This window comes from Myodes glareolus, chromosome X (assembly GCF_982192425.1).
Source record: "Myodes glareolus chromosome X, mMyoGla1.1, whole genome shotgun sequence".
Taxonomy (NCBI): Eukaryota; Metazoa; Chordata; class Mammalia; order Rodentia; family Cricetidae; genus Myodes; species Myodes glareolus.
This window is the reverse complement of record NC_142053.1, coordinates 108,423,745-108,442,284: the sequence shown is the minus strand read 5'-3', so window position 1 is coordinate 108,442,284 and position 18,540 is coordinate 108,423,745. Positions and strand designations below refer to the sequence as shown.

The window sequence follows — 18,540 nt, the reverse complement described above, 5'->3', positions numbered from 1 at the left end:
AAAGTAATGATCAAAAGACTCTAATGAAGGGTTTTTTTTATCAAACAGAAACTCAATGTTTCTTGTTTAGATATATTGTTAATGTAGCATTCCTCAAAGAGATGGGTGCTTAATTGAAACTCCAGGCTTCGATGACAAAAGAATTCCTGAAGCCAGAGTTCATCTGGTTTGCTTGTTGGAAACAGGGCCTCACTGTGTGGCCCCAAAGCTAAGTTATCCTCTTCTGCCAGAGAGTTCATCTGGGTCGAAATCGGTGAAGCAAACGTCCCTAAGCCAGGCCTATCATGGTTAGCCCACCTCATATCTCGTTTTCATACACACATCCTCCCTAGGCTGTGGCAGTTGTTCGTCTTTGAAGGGTGGAAGATTACAAAGTGGGCAGTAGTTCTCTATTTTCTTTGAAGACTTCCTTCTAAAGGATATTTTCAGCAACAGATAAGAATGAAAGTAAAAGGAGAGAATTTTAGTGTGTCATTCTCCCAGTCCTGCCTGGACATGTTTGAGCAGGAAAGCCTCAAAAGTGAATGGGTTGATCCTGTCCTCGCTTTATAGCACAGGAGTAGGGGACCTGAGCAATGCAGACTGCAGGGAGAACGAGAGGTACAGGCAAACAACTGAACGGCTTGCTCATAATATAGGCAACATTCTGGCTGCTGATTTCTGTTTGAGAAGAAGCTTGACTTTAAGTTTATTTTGTATGTTTTATGGCAGAGTAAAATACACATAGTAAAGTGGCTCCAGTCTGCTGAACTCTATGGTGCAATGGCTGTTTACACACAAATATGCTCCAGTAACTGTCTCACAGATCAAACTACAGACCGTCTTTAGCACCCCAGAACACAAATTGCTCTCTGCTTCCTTCCTAGTCCCCATTCTCCACCTTGATCATTGCTATTCTGACTTCTGTTACCAGGGATCATATGTGACTTTTTCTGAGCATTATTTTACAATGCACATATCCTGAAGATGACTTCTATGCACCAGTTTACCAATGTTTGGAGTATTCCCATTGTGTGCAACTATGCCTGAAAATATTATGAACATAATTGTATGTGGTGTGATCATTTAAATTATTCCCATGTATGCATGAGTGGAAGGCAGCTATGCTCACCGCTATACCACCAGCGCTGCTCCAAAGTGAATCGTTGCATGAGAAGGCACACATGCAGTCAGCTTCAATATAACTGTCCAGTTTTTCAGACGGTTGGACCATTGTGAAATCAGCTAGGATTCCTGCACCTTGGTGCTCACAATTTCCACTGTTTGTTATGAATATGCTGTCAATTGTTTTCAAATAATTATGTGTCTGTTGGTGAACAGGTCTGTCCACATAAATTTGACAAGGACCAAAGCCTACTTTTTTCTCTTTGCCCCTAATACAGATCTGGCAGAGGGTGTTTCTATAGTTCAATAGACAGGACACTGAAGAACTAGTGTTAAGTCACCCCCAAGTCCACTTCCTTCATCAAAGCTACCAATCTGGGGCCTGAGTTAGTGAATTTCACGTCTCTGGAGCCTCCACTCTATCCCCACTCTACCCCCACCTCCTGCTTTGTCCGCATTTCTCTCTGAGGAAACTTGGTGACTTTTTTAATGAGGTGTTTTAAAGGACAGGTTTCCATGGAGGGAATTTAGAGCAGAAACCAATTGTATGAGTTATTGTGCAGTTCCAGCGTGTGCTAAAAAAACGAGTTGATTTGCCTGGCAGTGTTTGCCAGTAGTGTTCCTCTTTTATTTCGAAATTTTTGCAGCTCTGTTTTCCCTGTTGACACCTAAGGATCAAAGCAGCAGATAGCTCCTTGTTCAGTGCTGCCCCTTACCCTGCAGTGCATGCTCAAATCCAGCCGGGGTGGAAACTCACTCCTGTTCTAACAAATTCTCTACCACTAGCTCTTTGGGCTTTCTTCCCACTTTCTGCCTAGTGCAAACTTCCTTAGCCTTTCTGGTCCAGCCTTCGAAATCATCCTCCTAGCTTCAGCAGGTCCCAGAGGCAGTATTGCTTAGATCCTTCTCCTGTGCCTGAGATTTCTGAGGGTCCCAGCATTTTGAGACTCAGATCAAGGCTTTGCAAGACCCTCAACTCCCTTGAAACTGATGGGAATTGCCTTCTAGCAACAGGCGCCCAGCTCTTTCAAAGTTAATCAAAATTTCTCTTGGAAACCTCAGCTCTTCTCTGCGCAGGTGTTGAAGTCCCAGCCTTGAATGTCAAGACTAGGGGGCCGGGGAGGAGTCAAGTGCTAGGAGGCGGGACATTGACCAACCTGACACCTGTCTTGGGCGACCTCAGTGGCTGCAGCCTCCAACAGCTGGCAGCGGCCACTGCCTCAGCAGGGACTGGCCAGGAGCGGAAGGAATTAAATGCCCGCCCATCTCATCAGACTTGGCCGCTCCCTCCTCCTCCTCGCCCTCCCCCTGCTCACTGCCTCCTCCTCCCGGTCCCCACAGGCTCTGCCTCGGGACTTGGTGCCAGCGACTCCCGGAGCCAAGCTCGGGCTCAGTGCGCTCAGAGCACAGCAGGGCTGACGCCCAGAGCTTACTCTGAGATGGCAGTGAAGTAAGGGAACCTCCGAGAGACACTGTGACCCTAGGCTGAGCAGGAGAGCCTGCTGCTCCTCCAGGCGGGGACATGGGGGACCCGTCCTACAGCGAGAAGCCGCGACTGCACTACGCGGTAAGTGAGTGTCCCGGCAGGCACGGAGACAAAAGGGGGCGCCACTTGGCTGGCGAAGTAGGGGGACTGCGTGGAGGTGATGGGGTCGCTCTCTAGAGGTCTTTTGGCTGGGGAATTGGGTGTGGAGGTACCTCACCCGGGAGGGCCACCTGCTCCAGAACTCAGCCATGCTCCTCGAAATCTATGCGTGAAGCAGTCCGTGCACTCAGTGTCCCTGTTCCTTTCACTTGAGCAGTGGTCACTGAGTCCACTACCTGGGGCTGGACCCCATCACTACCTTGCTGCTTTTGGTCAGATATAATGGAAAGACCAGAATTGAGGTAGATAGAAGTGAAGGCTATCTGCTAATCTGGATGTGCGGCCAGCGGAGTTGCTGGCGAAATGTCGCAGGGAGCTTTAAGTGCACCGAGTTTATTCCTTGGAAGGAGTTTGTACATTTTCCTAGGAGTGTGGAAAGGGACAGGAGGTTACCAATTATCTACTTAATCCAAGGGCTTACCAGGGAGTCCTCTGTTGGATCCTTCCTTACCTCATGGTGACCTCTCCTCTTTCTGTTGACTTCAATGTCCCACAAATATTTATTGGGGATTTATTTTGTGCTGTCGCTGCAGGTACCCACTGAACACAGGCAATATAAGGAAAGCTTATGGAACTTGTGTCCTTTGAAGGAGTCCACCTTTCACATTAATGGCTAACCAAACAAAATTCTAGATTAAGAATTTTTTTTTTTGAGAGAGAGAGAGAGAAAGAAGACAAGAAGGGAGAAAAGAAAGATATTTAAACAATGAGCACTACTTCTGAAGACTGTCGGGAGGGGACAGGCAACAGCTTTTAGACCTTTTATTTTCAACTTTGAAGATGCGTAGTTTTGAGATGAGACGCCACTGTTGTTCTGTCGTCTCCTAGTTTACTGTGCTTTCTCTGACGTGCTTTTCACTGTTGAGATTGAGCATTCTGACTGCCAATTTAAAAGAAAAAAAACTGGAGAGAAACAGACAAGACAAAGAGCTGACAAGAAAAAAAAATCAATATTTATAGTAAGGCAAAGGCTGTCTGGAATTTACATACTCCCAATCTGCTCCCTACATTAAAAGTGTATTTTTTTTATTTCAAGGAAGGCTATGATGCAATCAGAAATGGTAGGCTCCGAGGTTTCAGGAGCTGCCTGGGTTGGTTCTAGACCGGCCACTGGGGCAGACTGAGCATCTCTTATCACGCCTTTCCACTGGAAAGGTGAGGTTGTGAGCTAGGAAACTGTTAAGTTTCTTTCCTAGGATGATCTTCAAGGAACAAGAAACAGCTCTTTCTCTGGTTTAGCATAGTTGTTTGTCCAGAAAAGTCAAGCAAGCGTTCCACAGTTACTGATGCTTGTGCGTTTCTGCGGAGGCACTGGTGGCTATGGGATTGACCTTTTAAAGTGGTCTTAAGGGTAATCAGGTTTCTGCAATGGTTGCTATTCTGTCCTATTTGTGCTCTCTCATCATCTGCCTTCAACATATTGTCCAGAAGCTGTGTCCTGGTGCCTTTTGGCTTGTAATTACAGGTTGTTTTGAGCCCCTCCTTAGCGTGCTGGTGGCCGAGGAGAGGTGATAGCTGGCTCCTTACTTAAAAGCTTATGTGACCATTTAATGAATGGTTATTACTTCCATATACAAATCTATAAATACAACCCAAGTATTTCACATTGTTATTTTAATTTATCTCTCCTAAAATAATAAATTCATGGTCAAGCTCATGCTACTGTATCCTCTTAGGCTCTAAATATTTGACGGTGAGCAGCCCTTTCTACTAATTTGGGCTTCATACACATGTGCTTTGTATTAGGACTGGGAAAGGGGAGATTTTAGAGAGCGTTTCTGAAAGAAATCACCTGGGTGCTCTGATATATATATATATATATATATATATATATATATATATATATATATATATATATCCTCTATAATGATGAAGCAGTTGTGTTCAGCAGCATAGTAGGTGGAATTTGAAGTACAACCTGTTGCTTTTCACAGTAGCAAGACCCTTCTGGGCTGAAGATTCAGTGCTGAACTCTGTCTACCTCAGTCATTTGGGATTTTAATAATTCTGGACTTGTTTTGTCCTTCATCACAAATATTCCGCTTGCTTTGCTCTGTGTGGTTTGACTGCACTATGGTCTTTCTGGGAAAGAATTCCCCTCTATGAGTCTTTTGTACTTCTTTACTCCCCTGAAATAAAACCCAGGGATAAATAGTTAATATTCTTTCCTTGGAGCTTTTTATTTCCTGTCCAAAGCAAGACTATATATACTAAATAAGTGCTTGTCGTTTATTCACTCAAAAAAAAAAAAAACCTTTTGTGGAGTGCCTATTGTGTGATATGTATTTGAACAATTTCCCAGACACAGGACACTTCATTCACCTCTTAAGGTCCACTTTAAACATCACTGAGAAAATGCATAAGTGATAAGAGCATTGGAAATTTATAGTATCAGTTACTTTTTCAAAGTGTGGTACAACGATGCTTTTCTTTATCTTCACTGCAGAATGTATCATAGCAGCTTATGTTCCTGTTCAAAGTGTTCCCTCCGTGGTTTTCTCACATTCAGTTCCTGGCTATTCCATCATCACAACTGGGTGTTGTCCTTGAATATCTCTTGGTGACTTGATCAGATTTGGGGATGCTTGCTCTGGCTCCAAATTGAAGAATAGGTTGTATCTATAATGCGACCTGTCTTCTAACAGAGAGATGGGAGAAGATGACCTGTGTTTTATAATAGCTAGGAAGAACGTAGTAAGCCATTGACGTATTTGAGAGGAGTTTAGGAAATCAAACCTACCAGACTTAGTTTGGATAGGATGTACAGGGAATAGAGTATAAATAGCAAGGATGTTAAGGATGCAATGAGTGAACCAATGGTTTTTGGCCACACTTCTGGAGAACCTACAGGCTATTAAGCATCATCAGATTTCATTCAAATTTCAAAGTGATTGGAAAAAAACTGGGTTTATTTTAGCCTCAGATTCAACTGGTAGACTTGTGGATTATGCAGATTTTTCCATCCTCTGGTTTAAATAAATCAAACGGAAGAGCAGGAGAGATGAAGGTGGTGCAGAAATAGTTCAGTGACAGAACCAAGGACATTACCCAGGTGTCCTGTCTTGACGGAATTCTTCTGTGTTATTTATATGGTTGAAACAGTTAAACCCAATTATTTCTCTTCCAATACCCTCTGTTGTGGAAAACATCTAGCAGCAAAATAAGAGGCTTTTAGTGATTTAATATGGCTTTTAGTGATTTAATATGTTCACCCATATTGTCAAATCACTTGGTCAAATACCTTCTTAATTTGCATAGTAGAGTCCTAATTCTAAATTTCTAAATTTTAAATTTAAATTTTTTAGAATTTTAAATTTCTAAGAAGTTCAATGCCATATCCTCTTGACTTTCCCAAAAAGGCAGTAGAAAAAGATTTAGATTTGAAAATTGGCCCTGTGGTGTCAGTGAGTTCTCTCCAAGTTTTTGCTTTTGAGTCATTGACCTTTGCTCTTCTTGAACTGAACAAAGAAAGGCAAATGAAATGCTCAGTATAGCCCACCTGAAAAGCCACTGGACTGAGAGCATTTATTTCTGTTTGATTGGTAGATAGAAAACTCTGTGGAGAACTGGGTGCATCTTGTCCCTGTCATCATACCAGTATCTAGCAAACTGCTGGGAGCCTAGTAGGTGCTTGTTGAGCATGTCATGATGGCTAGGCTGCATGAATCCTGTAGAGATGAGACCTAATCTTAATCTGTTCACTCTCTTCCCATTTCACTCAGCAGACTTCTTAACAGTTCCGTTGCTGACCTCATTTCCTGTTTGGTGTGCTTGCCCTGTCATCTGTACTTTTGACCAAAACATTGTAATCAGAAGTTGACTCCACCCAGTTCCACTTAACAGTGTTCTAAGGAGCTGACCCAAAAGATTAAGCCTTGGTAGTGAGCCTTGGTAGTGAGCCTTCTCTTAACACAGGATCGAGCGCAGAGGTCTTAGTACAAAACTTTCCCTGTGGTCCCTCTAGAAGCGTTCATTTTCCGTAGACTTTGAAGTCATTAGAGTTGTTTCACGATTCAGTAATGTTGAATACAGGGTGCTCTTTGGTAATTCTGAAGATGTCAAAAGCTGGGCTCTGCTGCAGGGCTGTAGAGATAAAAATCACTTGCCATCCATAAGTGCTGCCAGTGGGGACAGCTAAGTAATGGAGCAAAAAATATTACTGTTTGCTTTGCATTTGTCTCCTTATAAAAGTTAAAAACAAAACAACAACAAAAACTTCAACTTGTGAATAAATGAGAGGTCACTGAATTCCCTTGATGAACACCTCTACTCATTATAAACACCTTTCCTAACCTCCCATCTTCCCAGCATGGTATTTTTCTCTGTTACATTCTTTCTTGGATGAAGCCTCTTTGGTCTAGAAGCCCTATTGTTTAAAGAAGGCATGCCTCCCAACTTCCAAACTATGCAGTAAGCATCACTGTTACTGGATAATCAGATTCCCACTGGATACTGTATAGTAAAGATATCAGCCAATCATTGAAACAGATACTACATGTTGCTTAATTTTATTTTTGCATTTTTCGAATGAACTTCTTCCCCCATCTTGTGATAACCCTTCACTGGATGGCTTTGATTTTCAACTTGGTTGTGAGAGTATGGTCCAATCATAAGAATTCTTTGCTGTATTCTTGGTTCCTCATTTCCCCCTTGATAGTTTCTAGACTCTACCATCGCAGAAAACAGGTGGGGGACCATGTATTGAGAAGAATCCTTTAATAATAAAAGGATACAGGGAAATGTAGTGCTTTTAGCCCTTTGGTTTGTTTCTATTGCAAGTAGAATAATATTCGTTCTTGACCTTAACCCTTTAAGCCCTCTTACATGATCTTCTCTAGTCTTGTCACAGTATTTTATGATCTATAAAATTGACCACTGTCTCCTTGAGGAGCCTTTGTATCTGTCCTTTAAGCCGAGAACAATTTTTGTAGGGCACACTCTTCTGCAGCCTTCACATTATAGGCAGGGAAAGAGTCTCCTTCCTTGAAGGCTTTCTTCAAAGTGTTTCTGACCCCTCTCAGTTCCTATCGATCATACCTCATGAGTCTCTGCTTTAATTGGGTTTCTTATCATATTTTATATTCAGGGCTCATTTCTCTAAACTGAAGTGGAGGCTTGTTCAGAACAAGCCTTCACCAATATATTTCCATCTTATCTCCACTGCCTAGACTAGGCAGTGGAACAAATTAGCTTCTGGTTTTCACAACGACTATAATGGGAGTTTTCAAAGTTTACTTGTCGTTCATTATTTAGTGAGTTACAGATAGAGTGGGTACTGTTAAGATGTTGCCTTCATCTTTTTACACAATTTCTACTAAATGAGCATCCAAAGACCAGACTGGAAATCAATAATCTGAAAAACCTTTGTGGGTCATTCTGATATCAGTCACATTTAGAAACAGTAGATACTGACTTACTTAGCTCAGAACTTACTGCTGAAGGAGCAAAAGCTCCAATCTATTGAAATCTAGGAATCAACAATAAAGCAGTACTTGATAGCACAACGTTATACTTTATGTGACACCAAAGTGGTAGAGTACAAAGCTTCAGAGAGCTCCCTGGTTTTAAAGGCTAGTGTTCATTTAAGTGAAACTGTCTCAGGATATTGGAGACTTAGAAATGCTTCTTGGTCTACATATTGTGGGCTGCCAATATGCGCCCCAATTTTCGTTTTTAATTTAAGTTAGTAGTTCTCTATGAGGGGACATTTGACAAGGTCTCAGGGCAGTTTTTTTAAAGTCACTAATGGAAGGAGCTGTGCCTGTCATCTACTTTTTAGATACTGGAGGACAGGTATGCATCCTACAATATATAACAATACGCAGCGAGGAATTGTCCACTTCCAAGTGTCAATTGTGCTGAGCACCCAAAGCCCCACCTGAGATGTATTTACATAGAAATCAAAATCTTTACTGTTTGGAGAACCATTTTGTATGATGTACCTCAAAACAATTCATGTATATTTCTCAGCTTTTTAGAAGATGGTTTTGATAAAATGAAAAATGCACTGTGATGGATGTGAATCCCAACTATACAACATATTGCATGCCTTGAAGTACTGATACTGCGAAGGGTGTCGTCATTATAGAAGTCTTGACACTTTGGGACTTTGCCTCTTGTTTTCTCAGTCCCAATGTTCTTCCAAATCCTGGGATTAAGAACTGTTTCCTTCTCTATGCATTAACGGCTATTAGCCATACCTGGTGTGCTTCCTTTCTCTTTTAGGACTCAGCAGGCATGACGGTTGCTCAAATCTGGTAAGTCTATGTCTAAAACCTTAAGGTATAGTTCTGAAAAGAGGATGTGAATCGTTCTCAGAAAACCTTCATGGATGGACAACAGACCTTCAACAGCCTGAGAGCAAGACGTGTGGGCGTGTTCTTTTGTTCTATTGCCTAGGGATGTGGCATAGATTTTTTGCACTGAAAGGAAAAGTGAGAAAGGAGGGAGGCTGTGGCTTTAAACTCTTCATCCTCAATCCCACCTGGACAAGCACAGGGGAGCCTGTTGTTGGTGAGTGATCTTCTCTACTGGTGACATGATTGTAAGCGTCTTTTCTAAACCTCAGGCCATCTCACTTAATGATCTGTTTTAAGAATGTTTTAGAATGTAGGCTCCCAAATGATGGACAAGGAGCAGATAGAGTTACTAGCAACTTGCTAGATTTTGGACAGCAGTCACCAGCTCTCTCAGACACACGTGTTCTCTTTTAAACAAAGGATAAAAGGAACAAGGGTTGAGGGAAAAAAGGGGCTGTCATCACCACCGACATAGTACTGGTTTCTTTATGTAGAGGCAGGTTACTTTGCTGTGAATACAGCACGCTAGCCTGGTACTCCGTCCACGGAGTTACATGCATAGTATTTGATATGAACAAAGGATATGAGGCACACTAGGAATTTGATCATAAGTTTAAATATGATCATTGTTCACTTAAATATGGTTTTACTTCTGCTTTCCTTAAAAGATGTTGTGACCCTTTGAAGTGAAAATCCATTAGGTTTTCCTTTCCATCTTGGCTGATATATTCTTAGCACTTTCTAATTAAAAAATTATAATAAAATGTGAGCATTTGGGGTGTCAACTAAACTAGATTTCTGAAAAGATTTTTTCAGAAGAATTTGGAGGAAAGTTGCTATGGGAACACCAACTTTTGAAGATTAACTTTAACAATATGTTTTTAGATGGTCCCTTTATCCAGCTGACTGAAGTATCTGGTAAAGAAATTGTGTGAGTCAGTACAAGTTTTAAACAAACTGAAGGCATCTTTTGGCATGGAGAGTGGCCTGTTCTGCATTTCCTGAGCAACCTTATGTTGGGTGGGTGCTGCTTCATACAGGCACAAATCCCTGGATAATATTGTAGATCTCTACTATAGTGGTATCACTTTAGTTACACCCACAGAACAATAGAACTGTACTAAAGGGATTGTAACTTAAGTTTTCAGAATAATTTGAAATGGTAGCGCTCAGTGTTATTTCTGTATATATGCATATGACTTTCATGCTCTACCCGATGCTATGATGTTGGTCTTAATGGTCTAAACAAAATTTAAAATGACTATCTGAACAAAAATCATTTCACTTTTGTCTCAAAACATAGGCCATTCTCTTGCTTTAAGTTATTGAATCATAGCGGAAATCGTAGTGTTAAGATCTAAACAGAAAAGGCACTCAAAATGCTTAACTTGAAGAAAGAGCTATTTCTGACATGTTGACAGATGTAAGGAAAGCAATGAAGGGTGGCAAAGGACTCAGTGATTAGCTATGTGGAACTCTGGTCATGGAAGGAGCAATGGTATGACAACCCAATGACTCTCAGCATGACTGGAAGGGATACTAGCAATGTGTCCAGAGAGCAAAATCTGGAGATGAAACAGTAGGCTGCAACAATCCATCCCTTGGCATCTTGGCCTTTTGTTTTCCCATCTCCTTGAACAAAGCCCAGACATTCTAGTGAGATATGTGCGGTAAGGCAGAGCCCAGAACATAGAAGGGCAGATGCTTTGTTTCCTTTCACTGTGTGTGTGGAGGGGAAGATGCTGGCAGAGAGTACCAACCTGAGTTGAAGGCATTGGCGAACAGAGAGTTCAACCTCAGTGCATGCAGTCTTGAGCTCATTTACTAATGAAAGAGCCTATATTCTTTTAGAGGGGTCCCAAATTGCTTAAAGTATGTAACTGGCATATTTAAACTATTCATGTATTGTTCAAATTCCACCTGTAGCATGATTAATAAAAACCCAGAGACAGATATTAGGGTTCAATCTGAAGGTCAGAAAAACAAAACAGCCAGCCACTGACTCTTACCTCTACCTCAGTTCATAATGGCGATTCTGCCTCCAGGAATACTTAGAATGACTGTTGAGAGCTGTCTCCTCCCATCTTATATTCCTCTCTATGGCTGGGACTAAAGGCATGCACCACTACCACCCAGTTTCTCTGACAAACTAGTGTGACTGCTGGAATTAAAGGTGTGTGTCACCTCTGCCTGGTCTATAAGACTGACCAGTGGGGCTGTTTTACTCTCTGATCATCAGACAAACTTTATTTATTAAAATACAAAAGAAATATCACTACATTTCCCCTTTTTGTCTAAAAGGAAAAGGAAGGCTATAGCTAATATAAGAAAGCTATATACAATAAGTACAATGACTATATGCAATATATACAGGCAATAAATACATCAACAGTGTCTAGTTCATTTGCATTTGACAATGTCAGAGAAAATATTTCCTATCTATCCTATCTTGATGAGTCCAAAGTCTTGTACCTAATTTATTTTCTATCATAACTTGCTTTCTGGTAACTTGCATAAGGTAAATAAGGAAAACTATAACTATCTAGTCTTCAACTCCCTCACAGACCCAAGAAGGAAATAATATTAACTGAGTAAGCAGGAAGTGTGAGCAAATGACTTCCAAAAAATGTGAGAAATGACAGAAACAGCTGGCTGCCTGGACAATCACCCAAAGTTCCTTTGCAGCGTTGGAGCCTCTATCTTTGGACTACAGGCCTAGCATATTCAACAGACTTTTCTGTGAAGCAAGATATTCTGAAGTGCTGTAAAGAGCCCTTTGCTGGATGTTTTGCTTTTCTGACCTTCAGATTGAACCCCAATATCTGTTTCTGGGTTTTTATTAACTGTGCTACATCCACCAATGTGTTCTATATATCCCAGTAGGGATAGTCATATGCTCATTAAAGGATATAATCTTCACTACCATTATGACATATGTATATGTAAACATATAATTATATACATAGCTAGGTGGTGGTGGCACATGCCTTTAATCCCAGTACTTGAGAGGCAGAGAGGCAGATGAGTCTTTGTGAGTGCAAGGCCAGCCTGGTCTACAAGAGCTAGTTCCAAGACAGCTAGGGATGTTACACAGAGAAACCCTGTCTCAAAAAAAATAATAATTACATATGTAACTTAGAAGAACACTATTGAGTGCTCTGATCAAAATTTATTACCATAAATAAAAACTGCGAGGGATAATTTTCCCTCTAAGCTCATGATTACTCTAATGTATTTTCTTTTCTAAACAGTGAAAAACAAAGAATTCATTTAGCTTTTCCCTGATTGATAAGTATGGTTTCAGCTTTTAGCATAAAAGTATTGTTATTTATTTCTTCTGGTTGCAACCTAAGACTGCAATGGAACCTCCTTGTAACCCAGTTAATTTGGCAAAGAGAAAATGACCATTTCCGAGATCTTTTACTCCATTCTGTGAGCTGGTTCTTTGCTGGTGGTTATTTCTTTTATAATGCATGATGTTTTGATAACTATGTATCAAACAGGGTGCTGATATTCAGCTTGCATGAGTACTGTAAAATCACCCACCAAATCATCCAGTCAGTAAAATGAAGTCAATAGTTCTCAGAAGAAAAAAATATGAATGGCCAATAAATGCTCAAAAAGGGAAGGAATGTCAAGATCTTCAGCTATCAGGGAAGTTGTTTTGAAATTCTATCTTGCCATATAAAAAATTGCTATCATCATAAAAACAAACAATAGAGAGAACACATGCCAGCAAATGGTGGTGAGGATGTGAGGAAAGAGCAATCCTTATATACTGCTGGTGGGAACATAAGCTGTTGCAGCCACTGTTTAAATCTATACAGAGCTTTCTTTAAAAAATAAAGCTACTATATTTCCCAGCTGTGCTACTCTTAGGAATAAACCTAAGGAGTCTAAGTCGATGGCATATCAAAGAGACACTTGCACATCTATGTTTATTCTTGTACTATTCACAATAGCTTGAGAGTGGATTTGCCATAGTTGCCCAGAAGTAGAAAAAAATTGATAAAGAAAATGAGGTACACAAACACACTAGAATTTTATGCAGCCACAAAAAGCAAACAGTAATATTCTCAAGAAAATGGCTATATATGTGTCAGAGCATTTTAGAAAACAGCCTAAAACACATGTACATCTACTGTCACCGTGTCTGTCTAATTGTTTCTAATTGTTTCTTTGAAGACAATATGCAGAAAACATTGGAAAATATTAAAAGACAGAGGCCAAAACCATGGACCAATGACTGTCTAGCTGGCAACTTGTAGCATGTGCCTGATACATGCTTGGTCCATGCACTACTGGCAAAGGATTAATTAATGATTTAATGCACTTGACCTTTTAGAAACATTTAGTTTGACAGTAGTAATAATAATATTCAATATTTGTTGAGCATTTTTCATGAGGATATGAATAGCCTACATATATCATTTTACTTAATCTTTTAAAAAGATGCTTCTATAATCTAAGTATTCTCTTCATCCTTCCCACACTGGGAAGGTCTCTGACCGCATTGAACATTGAACATAAACAGCGAGAGAAAATTATAAAATTATAAAGAGATGAGCAGGATTTTAGTGTTGTTTTCTTAACAACATCAGCATCACACACACACACACACACACACACACACACACAGACACACACACACACACACACACACACACACACACCACCACCACCACCACCACCACCACTACCAATGATCTTCCTGTTTGATACTTTTAATTGACTGTTGTGATTTTATAATTTTCATTATTAAAGTGATTTTGAATAAAACATGGCAGAATTTAATGCTGCTTGAATGCTTCTCTTGTCTTTTTTACATGACTGTCCTAATGGAATATCCATTTCAGGAATGACCTGGAACTTTAATGGTTAAACCTGGAAAAGGTACACGTGAACTTGCCGTCTTCCTTCATCAATGTTTTCCAAAAATGTTTATAAACAAGGATAAACACAAGCACCTCATGTATTTGCAGTGGCTCTGGTCAGTACAGTGGTTATGTAAACCCTGGCATTTGTGGTACACACGCATTCTTACTCATTCATTCTAAAGGGAGCGGCAGTTCATAGACCTCTCTTGGGGAAAAGATTGGCCCTTATCAAGATTAGCTGGTTTAAAACACCCGTAATTGCTGGGGTTTTTTTTCTTTCAGGATGGCTGCAGAGTAAAACCTTATCATTAGGACACAGCTACAAAGACTTCCTGCATTTATTTAGTTCCCACCATTTAGAAAAAAACATAAGGTATCACAAGTGTTGATATTGTCCGATTGTGCAAACATAAGCACAATTTTTACTGTGTGCCTCACTCAGTGGTGCTTCATTATATGATTATATTGGAAAGGGAGACTATTTTTACAACTTAGACATATGGAACCCAGCTCTTCCTTTCAGTAAGTTAGGCAACTAGCATTCCATTACTAGAACTCTCTATTATCATTCATCGCAAACATTTGTTAAAAAAAAAGCCTCGATTCTTCTAGAGAGCCCAAGGACAGCTTTGATTTGAAGAATTATGGGATTTTTTTTAGGATATTGATTTTCAGCCTTTCTAATGTTGCAGCCCTTTAGTACGGTTTTTCATGTTATGGTGACCCTCAACCATAAAATTTTGTTGCTACTTAATAACTGTAATTTTGCTACTGTTATGAATCATAATGTAAACACCTGTGTTCTCCGATGGTCTTTGGCAACCCGTGTGCATGGGTCACTTAGCTTCAAAGGGATTGTCACCCAAAGGTGGAGAACCACTGTTCTAGGTGATATCTGTGCTGAGATGCGCTTTTCTATTTAATGCATCATCATCATAAAGTATTGGAACATGGAACTAATGCTTACTTTATAGTGTGCTGTATGAATATAGAGTTGTGTTTGTATCGGTTAGCTATTGTCAGACTAATGTTATGTGACAGACTACTCTGGCTCATAGGATGCTTCATATATAGTTAGGAGCGCAATAATGTAAATAGAATCAATAAAGTACTCCCAGGGTATAAACAGGAATCTAGCACATTGCTGTTTCCTCTTACCTGCCATTGGCCAGAGCAAATCACATTTACATAGCTATTGTCTTGGGTAAGGAAATGCTTTCCTTTCAAGATGAAGATGCAGAAAAGGGGAGTGGAAAAAGAAGTTAAGAAGTGCAGAAATGCACTGACTACACACACACACACACACACACACACACACACACACACACACAATGTTTAATCATATTGCTGAGTGCACTAATGTTTTTAAGAAGACAGAAATTTATCTATTTCATTTTTCTTGCAATTTGGTCAATGAATTTGTTCTATACTGAAAATCTATATATTTCATCATATACAACAGATGTAAAATTTGGGTGTCCTTTCACTGATATTCCAAGAACATAGTAATAGGATAATAATTTTCTTTTAAAATATTATATAAATAATGTTTATGTTTAATCAGAATTGCCACAGTCTTCCCTAGTTTATTCTTCAGTAGCTCTTGTTCCTCAAACTAGCAAATGGAGGCATTCATAATTTCTTTAAAGACTTCAAAAAAAACCAATCAGTCTATCTTTTTATATTTCTGTTTCTCTACTCATTTGTAATACTTCCATGATTTGGAAAAAAACTCAGTCTGTAGCCTAAACAGCCCTGGATTTCACTACCTGTCCTAGGCTGCTCTCAAACTCTTGCCAATCCTCTTCTAACTCTTGTGTACTGAAATAGATGTGCACCAACACAACTGTCTCAAGGTTTCTTCTTTTTTATACATAGACTTATGTTTACTTTCTGTGTGTTTGTGATTTGCATGCGTACATGTCTGTGCAGCATATGCACAGTGGCCATGAAAGCCAGGAGAGGGCATCAGATCCCCTGGAACTGGAGTTAGAGGTTATTATGAGCCATCATATGGGTGCTGGAAATTGAACCTGGGTCCTCCAGAAGAACTCTTTTTTTATTATAAATTTTCATTTCTTCCTTGTGTCTTTCATAGCATGCACATCAGTTCCATTCATTTCTCTGTCCCTTTGCATTCTGAAGAGCTCTTAACCACTGAGCCATTTCCCCAGTACCTCAAAGTTTATTCTTGGTTGCACAAAAATATGTTTGTGTTTATGATATGCAATAAATTTTTAAGCATGTATGCATTCTGGAATGCATAAATAAAGGTAGCTAACAGAATTATAGCCTCCTACGCTTGTTTTGTGGTAAGAACACTGCATCTTATGTTAGCAGTTCTCAAATAAATAAAAATTTTCTTAACTATAGTCATCACTTAGTACTAACAATAAAAATTTAAACTCTCCTCTTGTTTACCTGAAAATTTGTGTCCTTTGACCAACAACTCCCTGAAGATTTTTATATTTACTTCTATTTATGAGTCTCACTTAACAGTTTTTATACCCTTGGTGCTTGTTTTAAAATCAGAAGCAATTACAAATGAGGTGATTTACAGTTGGAAAAAATAATTTTAAAATGACTAATTTATTATCTATCCTGACATGTAAATAAATGGGGTAAATTAAAAATAAAATAGATACATGAAATCTCTTGTATCTGAAGTGTAAAAATTTTGCTTCATTTTCCTTCATTATATCAACTTAATTGCACAGCTGCCATTTCCTGCCTTTTCTTCTACTTTGTTCAGACAAATACCCGAAACTGTAGTGTTAGTTATTAAATGAAGGGTCAGCAAACTGTGGCCCATGGGTCAGTCCAGACCCCTGCCTCCTTCGTAAGTGTCTTGCAAACTAAGAATAATGTTTGCATTGTGTTTATTTACCATTTTGTATGTATGTGTGTTTTGCGTGAATGTGTATCTGCGCACCATGTCTGTGCCTGGTGCTCAAGATAGTAAGGAGATGGTGGCAGATAACCTTGGAACAGCGTTACAGATGGTTCTGAGCTTCCATGCAGATGCTGGGCATTCAACCTGGGTCCTCTATAGGAGTAGCCAGTGTTCTTAACCATTGAATTATCTCTCCAGCACAAGTTTTACATTTTTAGATGGTTGAAAAAAATCTGAATATTTCAGGTCATGTGAAAATTATAGTGAATAATATTTTGGGTCTATATATAAAGTTTTATTAAAGCACATCCACATCCATTCATTTACATATTAGCTGTGGATACAATGTCAAAATCAAATATTTGCAAAAGACTGTATAGCTTTGCTATCTGGCCCTTTACTGCAAGAGTTTATTTCTAGTCTAAAATGAGTCTCAAACTACCATAGTTTCTTTAGACAGGTCTAGTGTTATGTAAGTACAAGGTACAAAATAAAGCCAGCTCTTGCACAAAAAGTAATGCATATATGTATATAGGTTGAAGTGTGTGAAGCTGATCTTCTTTTCCCAGTTTCTACTTCACTGGAAAATCCTTTGGATTTAAGGTATAAATAGTAATTAAAAAAAATAAAATCAAGGCCTGCCATGGTAGTACACACATTTAATTTCAGCACTCAGGAGGGTGAGGCAGGCAAATCTCTGAGTTTCAAGGCCAGCCTGATCTACACTGAGAGTTCAAGGCCAGTCAGTGCTACACAGTGATACATCGTCTCAAGAAAAACAAAACCCCTTAACTTTGGGGGCCAGGGCAGATGACTCAGTGGTTAAGAGTGCATCTGCTCTCCCAGAGGACCTGAATTGAGTTTCTGGCACCCAAATTGGCTCAGAACTGCCTGTAAATCTTGATCCAGGGGCTCCAGTGCCTTCTGGCCCCTGTGTACAACTGTATTGATGTGCAAACATCCACACAGAAACACACATATACACTTAATTAAGGAGGAAAATTAAAATTGCAAAAGATACATTATAACATTAAAAACATATAAAACTTTATAAATCTTTAGGTACTAAAACATGCAACTCTTGGATTGAAATCCTAGAGATGCAGAATTTTATAAATACCATACTTGAATTATGTACATTATAGCTATAATGGTCGGTTTACAATACTATATACTAAAGACTCCTTAACAGTGATGTTTCTGGAAGTTTAAACCAGATTTGATTCATAAAGAAACTTACTAGCAGGTCAATGTGTTTGCTGATCTTAGGATACTTTCACTGTCCTTTTAGGATAACATGTTACAATAAGTGTTGTCAAATTAAAAAGAAGTACAACTTCACATAAACGGAATTGATGTTAAAAATAAATGGGTGAGTTAGGAGCAAGGGGGCAGAAGGTAGAAGGAAGGGGAGAAGGAGGGTTGAAGAAAACTTGAGGGAATGGGATATTCGAGATGGCGGAAGGACTGATAGGAGAGCACGGAAAGATATCTTGATTGAGGGAGGCATTATGGAGTTAGCAAGAAACTTGGCTCTAGAATAATGTCCAAGAACCCACAGGGATGACCCCAGCTAGGTCCCTAAGCAATAGAGGAGAGGGTGTCTGAACCGGCCTTACCCTGTAGTCAGACTGATGATTATCTTTAATATCACCCACATTAGAGCACTGGACTGAGCTCCCAAGGTCCAGTTGAAGAGAGGAAGGAATGAGAGTGTGAGCA

The 18,540-nt window shown here is 39.7% G+C and overlaps 1 protein-coding gene across 2 annotated transcripts in view; it reads left to right on the top strand.

Moving 5' to 3' along the window:
* Arhgap6 (Rho GTPase activating protein 6) overlaps positions 1-18,540 on the top strand; it is a 501,238-nt gene that overhangs the window by 242,026 nt on the left and 240,672 nt on the right. Inside the window, exon 1 of one of the 2 annotated variants that reach the window (XM_048446252.3) lies at positions 2,420-2,671. The exons of the other annotated variant lie outside the window; for it this stretch is intronic. Coding sequence (XP_048302209.2) covers positions 2,627-2,671 — 45 coding nt within the window. The 5' untranslated portion in view covers positions 2,420-2,626. Of the gene's footprint in view, positions 1-2,419; positions 2,672-18,540 lie in introns of those variants that run through there. 2 annotated transcript variants of the gene reach the window in all.